Source organism: Schistocerca serialis, chromosome 7, assembly GCF_023864345.2.
Source record: "Schistocerca serialis cubense isolate TAMUIC-IGC-003099 chromosome 7, iqSchSeri2.2, whole genome shotgun sequence".
Lineage (NCBI taxonomy): Eukaryota > Metazoa > Arthropoda > Insecta > Orthoptera > Acrididae > Schistocerca > Schistocerca serialis.
In genome coordinates, this window is record NC_064644.1 from 353,629,839 (window position 1) to 353,645,132 (window position 15,294).

Consider the following 15,294-nt stretch of genomic DNA (forward strand, 5'->3'; position numbering starts at 1 on the left):
CCAGAAAGGCCCGTACAGGACCTGCATGCAAAATGCGGTCGTGCATTATCCTGCTGAAATGTAGGGTTTCGCAGGGATCGAATGAAGGCTAGAGCCACGGGTCGTAACACATCTGAAATGTAACGTACACTGCTCAAAGTGCCGTCAATGCGAACAAGAGGTGTCCGAGACGTGTAACCAATGGCACCCCATACCATCACGCCGGGTGACACGCCAGTATGGCGATTACGAATACACGCTTCCAATGTGAGTTCACCACGATATCGCCAAACACGGATGCAACCATCATGTTGCTGTAAACAGAACCTGGACTGATCCAAAAAAATGACGTTTTGCCATTCGTGCACCCAGGTTCGTCGTTGAGTACACCATCGCAGGCGCTCCTGTCTGCGATGCAGCGTCAAGGGTAACCGCAGCCATGGTCTCCGAGCTGATAGTCCATGCTGCTGCAAACGTCGTCGAACTGTTCGTGCGGATGGTTGTCGTCTTGCAAACGTCCCCATCTGTTGACTCAGGGATCGAGACGTGGCTGCACGATCCGTTACAGCCGTGCGGATAAGATGCCTGTCATCTCGACTGCTAGTGATACGAGGCCGATGGGGTCCAGCACGGCGTTCCGTATTACCCTCCTGAACCCACCGATTCCATATTCTGTTAACAGTCATTGGATCTCGACCAACGAGAGCAGGAATGTCGTGATACGATGAACCGCAATCGCGATAGGTTACAATCCGACCGCCGGCCGGAGTGGCCGTGCGGTTCTATGTGCTACAGTCTGGAGCCGAGCGACCGCTACGGTCGCAGATTCGAATCCTGCCTCGGGCATGGACGTATGTGAAGTCCTTAGGTTAGTTAGGTTTAATTAGTTCTAAGTTCTAGGCGACTAATGACCTCAGAAGTTAAGTCGCATAGTGCTCAGAGCCATTTGAACAATTTTTTTTTTTTTTTTTTTTTTTTTAACAATCCGACCTTTATCAAAGTCGGAAACGTGATGGTACGCATTTCTCCTCCTTACACGAGGCATCACAACAACGTTTCACCAGGCAACACCGGTCAACTGCTGTTTGAATATGAGAAATCGGTTGGAAACTTTCCTCATGTCACCACGTTGTAGGTGTCGCCACCGGCGCCAACCTTCTTTGAATGCTCTGAAAGGCTAATCATTTACATATCACAGCATCTTCTTCCTGTCGTTTAAATTTCGCGTCTGTAGCACGTCATCTTCGTGGTTTATCAATTTTAATGGCCAGTAGTGTAGTATCAAGTGAGTCTTCCAATCATGTAGTGTAAGGCCGTGCATTCAAGGAGATTACGTCGAGAAATGGGGTTTCATTGCCAAAAGAGTGGGAAATAATATGGTGTATTGCAATCCTGTATAACACAAACCTGCTGTCAGAAAAAATGTGTTGCATTACTTATTGAACGCTCCTCGTATCATTTTAAATGTCTTACATACAGCCTAAGGAAAAACTAGTAGTGTCGCCGTAACGGGTGTGGGGGAGGGGTGGGGAAAGGGGGGACGCCCAAATGATTCGACTCTTGTGTCTGGAAAACATTATCCAACTGCCCCTGGGTAGGACGGTAGTCGTCGGTCTTGTGGGGTGGAATCGGGGTTTTAAAAGTGTTGAGAGTTTGGAGTCGATATTCGGTGATGAGTAGAGATGGTTTTCCGATTTTTGTGAGGTTGGGAGTGACTTCTGCTAAGTCGATAGATGTTCCATATTAGAACATGGAGAGATATGGTAGTTGGACGTACTGTTCGATAACAACGAGGCTGACGTAGTGAGGTCTAAAGGAGACAATAAATCCGATTTGTTCCAGTACTTGTGTGTGTTGTCTCTCTTTTAACTTTAGACTGCTATCCAGTTCTTCATGAATCATATGTTATAAACCTGTTGCAGACGATGTAGCAACTGTTCGCCGGCGCTAATTTTCCCGTTCAGTGGTCGGATATGAAAATCTTTTGACACTAATTGTTTTGCGACGGGGCATCTATTCAGCCTAATTGTATATGTACAGATATGGATGCAAATAATTCCGGTCCACCAAGAAACATCAGGGAGCAGTGCGTCGCTTGATATGTCTCACCCAGAACACGGCGCTAGGAGTGCGGTGCCGCGAGTGAGACTTCGTCAGGCGCCGCGGAAACTCGGAGACGGCCGATAGAAGGAACGTTTGAAATAATGTACTCGTCTAAGCAGTGAAATACGAATTATTTCAAATATCCTCTGTACAATTCACGGTCCACGTTCTTCAACCATATTTCTGAGATGACGCCAGGAGGAAGAATCTAGAAGACTGAGATGAGGATCTTGGAGGGCAAGTTGTGAATCCTCGACTAAGTGTTTCTGGATGATATTAGAGTGTTAGGTGTCAGGTTAACAGTAGCAGAAAGACGTGTCTGTGTCCCATCACGCCTTTATGTCGTTCTATGGCCATCAGACATGGGTCAAACTTCAGCCCAATTCGGTTAAGACTTCATCATATACATTTGTAGCATCGAGGATAATAGAGTATTTCGTACTGAAGTCAATGGTGGCTTGATATTATTTCGCAAGTGGCTAGACTGTGGATCTTCCTTTACCGTAACAATTTTGCTTCTGCAAACGTATACATTCATCCGTGACAGTTTTCACTAATACAAACGATGCCTTATGTATAAAAAAAAAATTTGAAATTTCTGTTTCTCTACAGAACCGAAAACTCTCTTTTCTTGTTAAAAGACCCTTTTATGCGGATGACGTTCTAGATATATAGATAAATGTAAAAATGTGAAAAGAATCGACGGTTTCGAGTATTGGGACGCAAGTATTACAGAAATCACAGACGAACTAGTTACTCGTCCTCCACGCCTTATGTCTCACCTATGAGGTGTTTGCTCAACGTTGTGGACCTACGCATGTTAGTATCCTTAGACTTTTTCCTGCTTGTTCGTGCTCTTGACCGTTAATTCCGATATCTATCTGCTTGAAACATAAGGGGCGGTAAAATGGCCGTACATCCACAATCAGTAACCTAGTCAGACAAAATCGCTGTGAGCATTGAGGCTATCATCCCGCCGACGCACTAAGTTGAAGATACACGTTCAGTAAAGTACCATGTCCTGCTGCCTGAGGAAGTCAGTGACTGCCTGCTACGCATCCTCGTCCGACAGGAATCGCCGAACATTCAGGACGTTTTTTAGGAGACCGAACACGCCATAATCACACGAGGAGAAATCAGGGCTTAAGGGGGGGGGGGGGGATGCTTGAAAGTCTCGCCGTTAAATTGGCACAACTACTGCGTTATGACATTTGCAAATGGGGACGTGTGTCTCGCGTCGAATCGCGACCAGCACGGAACTTTGAGCACCACTGCACAGTGGTGGTTTTCGACAGACATGCTACCCAACGCATACTATTCAGTCTCTAGTCTATCCGTGTTTGTCCTTCGGCCGCCTAGAATGGAATAACAGCACGTTTGTACTGTTTGGATGCATTCGGTAATAGCGTCGTCGTAGTTCACGTCCGTGCATTCACCGCATGCACGTGGGAAAGACACTAATGTCATCAATCCCTTGCCTACATGTCGGTGCATATACATCGCATCAGAGTCGCGCTAAATTCCACACACACATTGCAGCAGTGACTCTAAAGGGGAAATTTTGAGTGCCCCACACACTTTTTTATTTATTGTCAAGACGTAATCTTTTGTACCTTGTTGTTGTTGTGGTCTTCAGCCCTAAGGCTGGTTTGATACAGCTCTCCAAGCTACTCTATCGTGTGAGAGCCTCTTCACCTCCGAATGACTACTGCAACCAATATTCTTCTGAATCTGCTCACTGTCTTCATATCTTGGTCCCCCTCTACGATCTTTACGCACCATACTTCCCTCCAATGCATCGGCCATCATCAGTTATTTTGATACCTAAATAGGAAAATTCACCTACCACTTCTAGTGTCTCGTTTCCAAATCGACAACATTCCATTACTCTTGTTTGGCTCCGATTGATGTTCATATTTTATCCTCCTTTCAAGTCACTGTCCATTCCGTTCAACTGCTCTTCCAAGTCCTTTGCTGTTTCTGACAGAATTACTTTGTCATCGGAGAAGCTTAAAGTTTTTGTTTCTTTTCTCTGAACTTTAATAATTCCTGTCCCATATTTTTCTTTGGTTTCTTTTACCGTCTGTTAAATGTCCGGATTGAATAACATCGGGGATAGGCTACAATCTTGTTTCACTCCCTTCTCAACCACTGCTTCCCTTCCATGCCCTTTCACTCTTATATCTGCCGTCTGGTTTCTGTACAAATTGTAAATCGTGTTTCATTCCCTGTGTTTTACCCCTGCTACCTTCAGAATCTGAAAAGAAAGTATTCCAGTCAACATTGTCAAAAGTGTTCCCTTGATCCACAAATGCTATAAACGTATTTTTGTCTTTCATTAACCTATCCTCTAAGATAAGTCATAGCGTCATTATCGGCTAGCGTGTTCCTACATTTCTCCGGAATCGAAACTGATGTTTCCATTGTTGTGCAAAGAGTTCCTATTAGTATTTGGCAACCATGACTCACTAAACTGGTAGTGCGGTAATAGTAACACCTGTCAGCACCTCTTCTCTTTGGAACTGAACTTATTACATTGTTCTTGAAGACTGAGGCTATTTCACATACATCTTTCACACAAGATGGAAAGGATTATCATGGGTGGCTCTCCCATGGCTATTAGTAGTTCTGACAGAATATCGTCTACTCCCGGGATCTTGTTTCTACTTATATCTTATAGAGCTCTGCGAAATTCTTCTCGCAATTTCTCCCATCTCATCTTTATCTATGCCCACTTTCGTTTCTATAATATTGCCTTCATCACCCTTGTTCTGATCCTCTGTATACTCCTTCCGCCTTTCAGCTTTCCCTTCTTTGCCTAGGACTGGTTTTCCATCCGAGCACTTGATATTCTTACAGCTCCTTCTTTCTCCAAAGACGTCTTTAATCTTCCTATAGGCAGTATCTGTTTTTCACCTACTGAAATATGTTCCGGAATTCTTACATTTGTCCACTGGCCATTCCTGCTTAGTCATTTTGCACTTCCTGTCAGTCTCATTTTTTAAACATTTGTATTCCCTTTCGCCTACTTCGTTTGCTGCATTTTTATATATTTCCATTCATCAGTTAAATTCAATGTCACTTTTGCTATCCAAGGTTTCTGCTAGGCCTCACCTTTTTACATATTTTATACTCTGCCGCCTCCACTATGCCGGCCGGAGTGGCCGAGCGGTTCTAGGAGTTGCAGTCTGGAACCGCGCGACCGCTACGGTCGCAGGTTCGAATCCTGCGTGGGGCATGGATGTGTGTGATGTCCTTAGGTTAGTTAGGTTTAAGTAGTTCTAAGTTCTGGGGGACTGATGACCATAGCAGTTAAGTCCCATAGTGCTCAGAGTCATTTGAACCATTTGAACGCTATTCCAGTCACCTGTTACCTAATCCTGTTTCTGAAACACTCAACAACCTTTGGTTCCTTTAACTTATACAAGCCCCGTCTTCTTAATTTCCTACCTTTTTCCAGGTTCATGAGTTTTAATCTACAGCGCATAATCAATAAATTGTGGTCAGATTCCACATTTGCCCTTAGAAATGTCTTACAGTTTAATCTCGTTCCTAAATCTCTGTCTGACCATTACATAATCAATCTGAAACCTTCCGGAGTCTCCAGGTCTCTTCTACGTATACAGTCTTGTTTTATAATTCTGAAACCAAGTGTTAATAATGGTTAAAATATGCTCTATGCAAAATTCGACCAGATGTCTTCCTCCTTCATTCTTTTCCGGAAGTCCATATTCACCTACTATTTTTCCTTGTCTTCCTTTTCGAATTCCAGTCCCTCAACACAATTAAATTTTTGTCTTCTTTATCTGAATAATTTTTTATCTCATCACACATTTCTTGAATCTCTTCATCATCTGCGGAGCTATTTGGCATATAAATCTGTACTACTGTGGTAGACCTGGACGTCGTGTCTATCTTTATTATGATGTCCGCCCCAATAGCTGAGTGGTCAGCGTGACGGAGTGCCGTCCTATTGGCCCAGGGTCGATTCTCGGCTGGGTCGGGGATTCTCTCCGCACAGGGACTGGGTGTTGTGTTGTCTTCATCATCATTTGATCCCCATCCGCAGCACAGGTCGCCCAGTGTGGCGTCGAATGTAATAAGACCTGCACCAAAGCGGCCGGACCTGCCCCGTAAGGGGCCTCCCGACCGACGCCAAACGCTCATTTCCATTTATTCCATTACGATAATGCGTTCACTACACTGTTCAAAGTAGCTTACCCGCATTCATATTTTCTTATTCATTATTGAACCCACCTCTGCACTACCCCTACTTGACTTTGTGTTTGTTACCCTGTATTCTCCTGAGCAGAAGTCCTGCTCCTCCTGCCACCGAAATTTACTAATTCCCACTATATCTAACTTCAACCTACCTATTCTTTTTTTTAAATTTTCTAACCCTCCCGTCAGATTAAGGGCTCTAATATTTCACTCTCCGATCCGTAGAATGCCCCTTTTGTTTCTCCCGATGACTACATCATCCTGTTAATTCCCCGTCCTGAGATCTGAATGGGGTACTACTTTACCTCCGGAATATTTAATCCCAAGACGACGTCTATATTATTTAACCATAAGAAAGCTGTATGCCCTCGGGAAAAATTGCAGCTGTAGATTCCCCTTGCCCCCAGCCGTTCGCAGTACCAGCACAGCAAGGCCTTGTTGGTTCATGTTACAAAATCAGGTCAGTCAATCATCCGGACTGCTGTCCCTGCAACTATTGGAAAGGCTGCTGTCCGTCTTCAGGAACCATATGTTTGTCTGGCCCCTCAACAGGTATCCCCAGTTGCGGCTCCACGTAAGGTACCGCAGTCCAGTAACGCTGAGGCAAGCAAGCCACCCAACCGCTGGCCAGGGGAGGAGGGGAGAGCGAGGGGAGGGGGAGAGGGGAGCGATGTACCTTACAGATAATTAATTCCAAGCCTTCTTTTCCACCCAAGGCACTTAACTACCCTCCGCAAGTTATTTGCACTTGGCTGCCATCTATACTAGTCATACAGTAATCACGTACAGGAGTGAAGAGTGGCAGGAAATACGTACGCTCTTTTGTTTTGTGAGATATCTCACAATGTGTTTCATTTGTAATTGTACAGCAGCGCTTAGACATTGTACAAATGATGTAACTAGATATGTGTAAGTGTGTAATGCGAAGGATTTTCCTACATTAGGGTACTCACATGTTAATTCCGTCGAAACCAGCTCCGAGGCCGACGTGGTCCACTCCAGCTACCTCTCGTATATGCACGATGTGAGCTGCACACAGAGGCGGGAAGTGACATTCACACTGGAGCTACTGCGAGTATTATAACAGTTAAGACGATGATTCTTATTAGCTTTCTTTGCAAGGAGTAAAAGAAACAGCAATAAGGCAAAACAAAAGGTATTGAAATCATTGTGACAGGTACTTAATTCCGCCAAGATACAATGCAAGGGCTGCTACCACGACTTTAGGGAAATTTAGCAGAATTTTTGTCATGCTTCATAATGAGTCTTTCCATTGTAGGGAAATGTGTGAAGCAGGCCATATTGTGTATACAAAGAAAGTAAAAAATTCACATGATAGTGTCTGTTTGCTGTTTTGACCAATAGACTAATATGTAAATTCTAACCTGCAAATGATGTGTTACATTTCTTTTACTTCATTTCATTACATATTTACATTCGGTTTTCTACGTAACAGGAGGACATCGATGTAATAACTAAAACTATTCTCCTATGTATCACCTTAAAATGTGTTGAACAAAATTACAAAGCAGATAAAAGTGAAAATTTACGTTTTATGACTTATTCGCAGTGTTCCACAAGAAACTGATATCATTCACACTTCCTATGCACAATCTGAAAGTCAGTTTTTAGACCTGTCCTGGCAGTCGCGAGTGCTACCGCGACCGCGTCTGGGACATGGAAGTATACCGGCTTCGGATCAAATCCATCCGGAGGATTAAAGACGTGGTTCGGTATGCCAGCCACCCTGGACCTGCTGTTAAGGTGGCTTTCCGCATCTCAATAGGTGTATACCAGGCTGGTTCCCATGTTCCGCCTCAGACACACGCTACGCAAAAGACTTGGAACGCTCCCTCACCCTTTCATACTGAATTTACTCTGTACGCAGTCGAGCTGGGTTCTCTGTTTTTTTTCTCCTGGAGGGATGGAGGATTCGGGAAGTAGCAGACTGATGACCTTCGCTGTTTGGTTTACTTGAACACTTAGAATCAGCATGAATTTATAAGAAACATGAATACTTCTAGAATGATATTCATCGTACAAGCTCCATTAACGAAGAAAAGTATAAAGATACGTACAAAAATTACAGAATAAAAGTTTAGACATAATTCTTGAATTTCCTTCTCTCTTTTGTCGTTTCTCTACGTAGTCTGCTTTGTTATTCGTTTCGGCACCGTTGGTAGCATTTGGAGGCCAGATGTTCTTCATTATCTCACCACTCCTCTCTGGAAGGAATTTGTGTGTCTCATCTGTCAGCGTCTAGTGTCAACTCGTATTCACGTAATATAACATTTTATAAATGTTTGCATATTGTGTATCTGACATGGAACGTGGGTAGTAGCCCGGTATTTAGCTATTTAGATACAGAATACCGCTTAAAAACTTTATCCAGGTTGGCCGGCTCACCAAAGCCCACGTCGTTGATCCGCGAGGTGGAGTCCACCCCTGGCTGACTCGCCTCCCCCTGTCCCGGAAGCGGAAGTTTCAGCGCTCAGATATTGGAGCAAGTTTATAGTTAAGACACAGTAGCGTAATATTCAATAGCATATATCTGTTTCTTTCTCGCTCAAGCGTACCATCTGACACCAAACAGGAACAGTTAATGGCATATCATACAAACGTCATGAAGTGATATACTCGCTGTGTTTGCTGGAAAAGAGACGAAATTGAACGATTTACAGCGGAACTACTTCCCAACTATAACATTAGACTACAATTTTTTATGATAGTGTGACTTATTTATCTGAACTGAAGACCAAGGTCAAAAAAATGCGATATCTTGCGTCGACTGTCATGATCTTCCCGCTATTGCAGGTGTGATACAATCATTTATTACGTACAGGACCTGCATGGAACCTAACCAGTTAAGCTGTATAAGAGTTATTTCACATAAATATTCGACTTTAATCATAATTTGTACAGTTACTGTAAGCCCATGGCACTCGAGAAATGGACAATAAAGTACAGTGGAGTACAATCGACACATTGTCGTTGCACCGAGCAATGGGCAGTAAAGTGCAATGAAGTAAATGAACGTATTGTTGTTTCCATATTTTAGCACCTGAACTTATAACATGTTTTAGAATCAGTCTCGTTTTCATTTTTCCTTCCACATGCAAATGTGCCAACGGCCTTGTCGCAGTGGTAACAACAGTTCCCATAAAATTACCGAAGTTAAGTGCTGTGGGGCTTGGCTACCACTTGCATGGCTGACCGTCAGGGTCTGCCGAGCGCTGTAGGCAAGTGGGGTGCACTCAGCCCTTATGAGGCCAACTGAGGAGCTGCTTGACTGAGAAATACCGCGTACTGTGACGAAAACTGACAACAGCCGACAAAGCGGTGTGCTGACCATATGTCCCTCCACATTCGCATCCAGAACTCTTAGGATGACACAGCGGTCAGTCGGTACCGTTGGGCCTTCCGAGGCCTGTTCGGATGGAGTTTCGTTTCTTTCAGCACATAAACAATAATTGCAAGAGGCAACCCTTCTGCCTTATTGCCTGTCCAACCTACTGTGTCTCTGGCACCGCTCGATGGCTCTCACTACTGCGGAAAGTTAAGGAACTTAGGTGGCTCTTCACATCAGCGTTTCATTACCGCTGATATCACCCTTTACTAAGTGCAGTACGTAAGGATCGTCCACAACTTGCATCACTAGTCACACTAGAAAGTGTTTCATGATCGACATGAACATAAGTTTCTTATGTTTGTCGAAAATGAAGTGTCTCTGGGAGAAGCTTACCTGCTACGTCATGCAGCGATGCCGTCTCGCTGCAGCTCACGAAGTGAGGGTAGAAGGCCACCATCACGATACCACCGTTCGCTTTCTGTACAAACATATGATTAGAACTTTTGTTGGTAAATAATATTCACGGCAAAATCACAGGAGTCTCAATAAATATTTCCTTAGGTTACCATCTAAAGGGAAGTAAACTGGTTAAGAGACGTTAAATAAAAACCGACAATTTCTTGCATGGATACGAAACACCCAGATCTAATGTGTTTCTGTACTTTAGAATGGTTACCAGGAACATTCACATATCTGGGTGTTTGCCTTTGATTCTTTCTGAGTATGAGTTAAGACGACATGACAGTTTATCAGTTTAACTTAATACATGATCAATTATGATACCAAAACTTACAAACTTGGTTCATTTCCACAAAAGTTGCATTATTAATTAAATACCGTAGATCATTTGTAGAATATATCGTAAATTGGTCTGTTTGCGGTTGTCAGCATAATACTTTCACATATACGTATAATGTGTATTTCTAGATGAGTGTATAGATGTAATGCAAAGGATGGTTACAACACAGAGACAAAACTATCTCTACAGTTATAAAATTAATTCCGCGTGGGTCAAGAGCCGAGTGCAGATCTGTCAATTGGACACCACTTCGATGACTTGCTCGTCCTTAATCTACCCCAGTTATGCAACCGAGAGAAAGGGACTTAGACGTCAACCTAGAGTTGAACCATGTGTCATTCTTCCCTGTGACTCCTCACATCTTTGAGAGATGAAGGTTATATTAAATACAGACTCAAAATTCCCGTAGTTTCTTTCTGGATTCGATCCCACGACCTCAGTGTTTCCAGGCGCGGGCTTCACCGCCAGATCAACAGACCCGACATTTCTACAATGACAGCAGAGACACAACATGCGTACAGAATGGGAAGAGACATGTAGGTGTACATGTAAAACCCAGGTCTCAAGGCAGTACTCATTCTGACTATTTAAATCCATCGGAATGATTTCACAGATAACTAATAATTTCTAATAAAATAGAATCATCATACCTTGCACAGCTGCTACCTGGACAACGAAGATGATTTCAGCTTAAGATAGACTCCCAGTAATCTACATGATACGATATTAGATTGGTTGGTTGGTTGTTTCGGGGAAGGAGACCAGACAGCGAGGTCATCGGTCTCATCGGATTAGGGAAGGACGGGGAAGGAAGTCGGCCGTGCCCTTTGAAAGGAACCATCCCGGCATTTGCCTGGAGCGATTTAGGGAAATCACGGAAAACCTAAATCAGGATGGCCGGACGCGTGATGGAACCGTCGTCCTCCCGATTGCGAGTCCAGTGTCTAACCACTGCGCCACCTCGCTCGGTCGATATTAGATACTAAGAGACTTAAATCCATATTACACGAGTCATTGAATCCCTTTTTCAAAACTAAAATTACGTATTTATTTTAAAATTTACCCAAGACATCAAGTAGAGGTGCAGAATGTTCGTCGTAATACTTAGACAAGAGGTCGAGAAATTTTAAAATAATTTAAATGACGCTGTGTAACCATCAATACCCAGTGTGTAACGGAGCAGTGTTAACTTACTTTTCTGAAATGTGTTGTTGCTAAAACTGGTAACTTGCTAACAAAAACACTGCTGCTTCTTTTATTCACGGATATTGCTTCGGTTAATGTTGTAGAAGCTGCACAATATTTCGACGAGACTGCTGCTCGTCATCGTCAGGTGCTTACTGACGTGCTGCTGCAATGGCTCACCAATATATACTCTGACTCGCTATAAATGCGCAGTCGCTAAAGGTTGTGGCTATGATGTCATCGTGGACGAATCATAAAGCACGGTGAAATCCAGTGCCCCCTGCCGTACAACGGTGGCGACCGTAAATTGCGACCCAGCGCGCACGCGGGGCAGTGTGTGGGCAAATAGTTTAAGTGTGCGTCAGTTGGATTTTTAAGATGTTCAGGAAAGTGGCTGGATTTGAGGAGCGCGGATGTCTTTCTTTTTACTGCGTCGCCGTCTCCGGAAGGATCCAACTGAAGCACACTTAAACTAAGCGCCAGCACACTGCCCTGAGCCGGACTGCAATTTGCGTCCGGACTTTTCTCGCGTCGCAAATGAGAAGCCCATGACCGTGCTCTACGATTCGTCACGATAACGTTAGTGCCGCAGCCCTTGAGGCCGTGCTTTTCTAGCGAGTCAGCATATACACTCCTGGAAATTGAAATAAGAACACCGTGAATTCATTGTCCCAGGAAGGGGAAACTTTATTGACACATTCCTGGGGTCAGATACATCACATGATCACACTGACAGAACCACAGGCACATAGACACAGGCAACAGAGCATGCACAATGTCGGCACTAGTACAGTGTATATCCACCTTTCGCAGCAATGCAGGCTGCTATTCTCCCATGGAGACGATCGTAGAGATGCTGGATGTAGTCCTGTGGAACGGCTTGCCATGCCATTTCCACCTGGCGCCTCAGTTGGACCAGCGTTCGTGCTGGACGTGCAGACCGCGTGAGACGACGCTTCATCCAGTCCCAAACATGCTCAATGGGGGACAGATCCGGAGATCTTGCTGGCCAGGGTAGTTGACTTATACCTTCTAGTGCACGTTGGGTGGCACGGGATACATGCGGACGTGCATTGTCCTGTTGGAACAGCAAGTTCCCTTGCCGGTCTAGGAATGGTAGAACGATGGGTTCGATGACGGTTTGGATGTACCGTGCACTATTCAGTGTCCCCTCGACGATCACCAGTGGTGTACGGCCAGTGTAGGAGATCGCTCCCCACACCATGATGCCGGGTGTTGGCCCTGTGTGCCTCGGTCGTATGCAGTCCTGATTGTGGCGCTCACCTGCACGGCGCCAAACACGCATACGACCATCATTGGCACCAAGGCAGAAGCGACTCTCATCGCTGAAGACGACACGTCTCCATTCGTCCCTCCATTCACGCCTGTCGCGACACCACTGGAGGCGGGCTGCACGATGTTGGGGCGTGAGCGGAAGACGGCCTAACGGTGTGCGTGACCGTAGCCCAGCTTCATGGAGACGGTTGCGAATGGTCCTCGCCGATACCCCAGGAGCAACAGTGTCCCTAATTTGCTGGGAAGTGACGGTGCGGTCCCCTACGGCACTGCGTAGGATCCTACGGTCTTGGCGTGCATCCGTGCGTCGCTGCGGTCCGGTCCCAGGTCGACGGACCCGTGCACCTTCCGCCGACCACCGGCGACAACATCGATGTACTGTGGAGACCTCACGCCCCACGTGTTGAGCAATTCGGCGGTACGTCCACCCGGCCTCCCGCATGCCCACTATACGCCCTCCCTCAAAGTCCGTCAACTGCACATACGGTTCACGTCCACGCTGTCGCGGCATGCTACCAGTGTTAAAGACTGCGATGGAGCTCCGTATGCCACGGCAAACTGGCTGACACTGACGGCGGCGGTGCACAAATGCTGCGCAGCTAGCGCCATTCGACGGCCAACACCGCGGTTCCTGGAGTGTCCGCTGTGCCGTGCGTGTGATCATTGCTTGTACAGCCCTCTCGCAGTGTCCGGAGCAAGTATGGTGGGTCTGACACACCGGTGTCAATGTGTTCTTTTTTCCATTTCCAGGAGTGTATATTGGCGAGCCATTGCAGCAACGCGTCAGTAAGCACCTGAAGATGACGAGCAGCTGTCTCGTCGAAATAATGTGCAACTTCCACAACATTATCCGACGCGACGCCCGTGAACAAATGAAGTAGTTACTACGTCGGGAAAGTCTTAAACAGCACAATAACATTGTTTCTTTTGTGTTGTGAGGGAGAGGTCACAAGGTTGATGAATAGGTATTTCACAACTAGCAAGTTACTGTATTATCACATTGTTATACATTTAATTATTTGCAACGATGTTAATGCTTTCTTCCTGAGAAAATAACAATTTACTGTAGAGAAAAGATTGTTATTTAGCACCGACGTAGAGAAGCCTTATGCCTTCAACTGATTAGTTTTTCCCTTGTCATTTCCGTGCCAGTAACATCTTTTCTTGGGAGAAATGAGCAGTAAACTAACCACAGCCTGTTCTGCATGCCTTCGGCCTTGCCTTTTCCGTTTTTTGAAAGACTTTCCCATGGTCGAGGAGTGCGACTTGATGATGGTGGCGGACGGTAGCTAACGGGCAGTGGACGAGTGAAGCACACATAATAGTGCGCTTTACGAGAATGAGGTCTTTGTGTTTCAAAATTGCGCATGTTGTGACTGATGGCGACGAATAGGCCCTTCCGCAGCGCAAGACACTTCATATAAATTAAAGCTTTGAATGCAAGATATTTCCAAGAAAAATTGGATGTTGCAAGAATTGTGTCTGAGTTATATCAAGAATAGATCCCCGACTTATATAGTATGGCATGCTTTGTCTATCTGTATAATACGTGACCTAAGAATACTATGAAAGGACATTCGTACAATACTCTCACCTGTTAGGCACCAAAAATGCTTTATACTTTGTAACTAGTGTTTTTGCATTGATAATGTCATTTTAGAAAGGAGGTGTGTTGATCCTTTTTTGTGGGGAAACTATATAGTGAGAATTTATTGCAAATGGTGTCACACTCTTTCACAAGAACTTAATGAATATCTTTGCTTGAATCCTATCAAGATACTGTTTGTTACTTAAGAAGGAGGTTTCTGTCAACGTAAACATATGTTTGGTACAATTTCATAAGAAAGTGGTGAAGTACAAATTCTATGGGTCCTATTACAGTAGAACTTGAGTAGTTTGACGTGCGTAGTTTCTTAAAGCCAAAGTAAATTCAACTAGACAATAATAAGTAACATCATTCGTATTTTGAAAGTTTCGCGGTCGCAGGTTCGAATCCTGCCTCGGGCATGTATGTGTGTGATGTCCTTAGGTTAGATAGGTTTAATTGGTTCTAAGTTGTAGGCGACTGATGACCTCAGATGTTAAGGCGCATAGTGCTCAGAGCCATTTTTATTTATTGTTTCGTGAATCTGATTACTGAAAAGATAAATGCTAAGTGACTTGTGAGATTTCATTCTAGTACTGGAAATGAAAGCTGCAATCATTCATAGATAATTTCAACAACTCTTCAAGTTCAGTTCCTTGCGGACTGGCGACCGATTTCTGTATGCGGAATTTGTGCCCCCATCGCCAATGCTGCTACTGTATTTTAGTGGTAAATTATTAGTTATAAAAACGACATCTAAGTTAAGAATGAAGTTAA

At 44.6% G+C, this 15,294-nt stretch overlaps 1 protein-coding gene across 1 annotated transcript in view; it reads right to left on the reverse strand.

The window, feature by feature from the left end:
* The window catches only part of LOC126413077 (dipeptidase 1-like), a gene marked incomplete at its 5' end in the record, with an annotated part of 97,268 nt that overhangs the window by 11,580 nt on the left and 70,394 nt on the right, over positions 1-15,294 (reverse strand). Inside the window, 2 exons of the mRNA XM_050082974.1 lie at positions 7,257-7,332; positions 10,046-10,130. Coding sequence (XP_049938931.1) covers positions 7,257-7,332; positions 10,046-10,130 — 161 coding nt within the window. The remainder of the gene's footprint in view (positions 1-7,256; positions 7,333-10,045; positions 10,131-15,294) is intronic.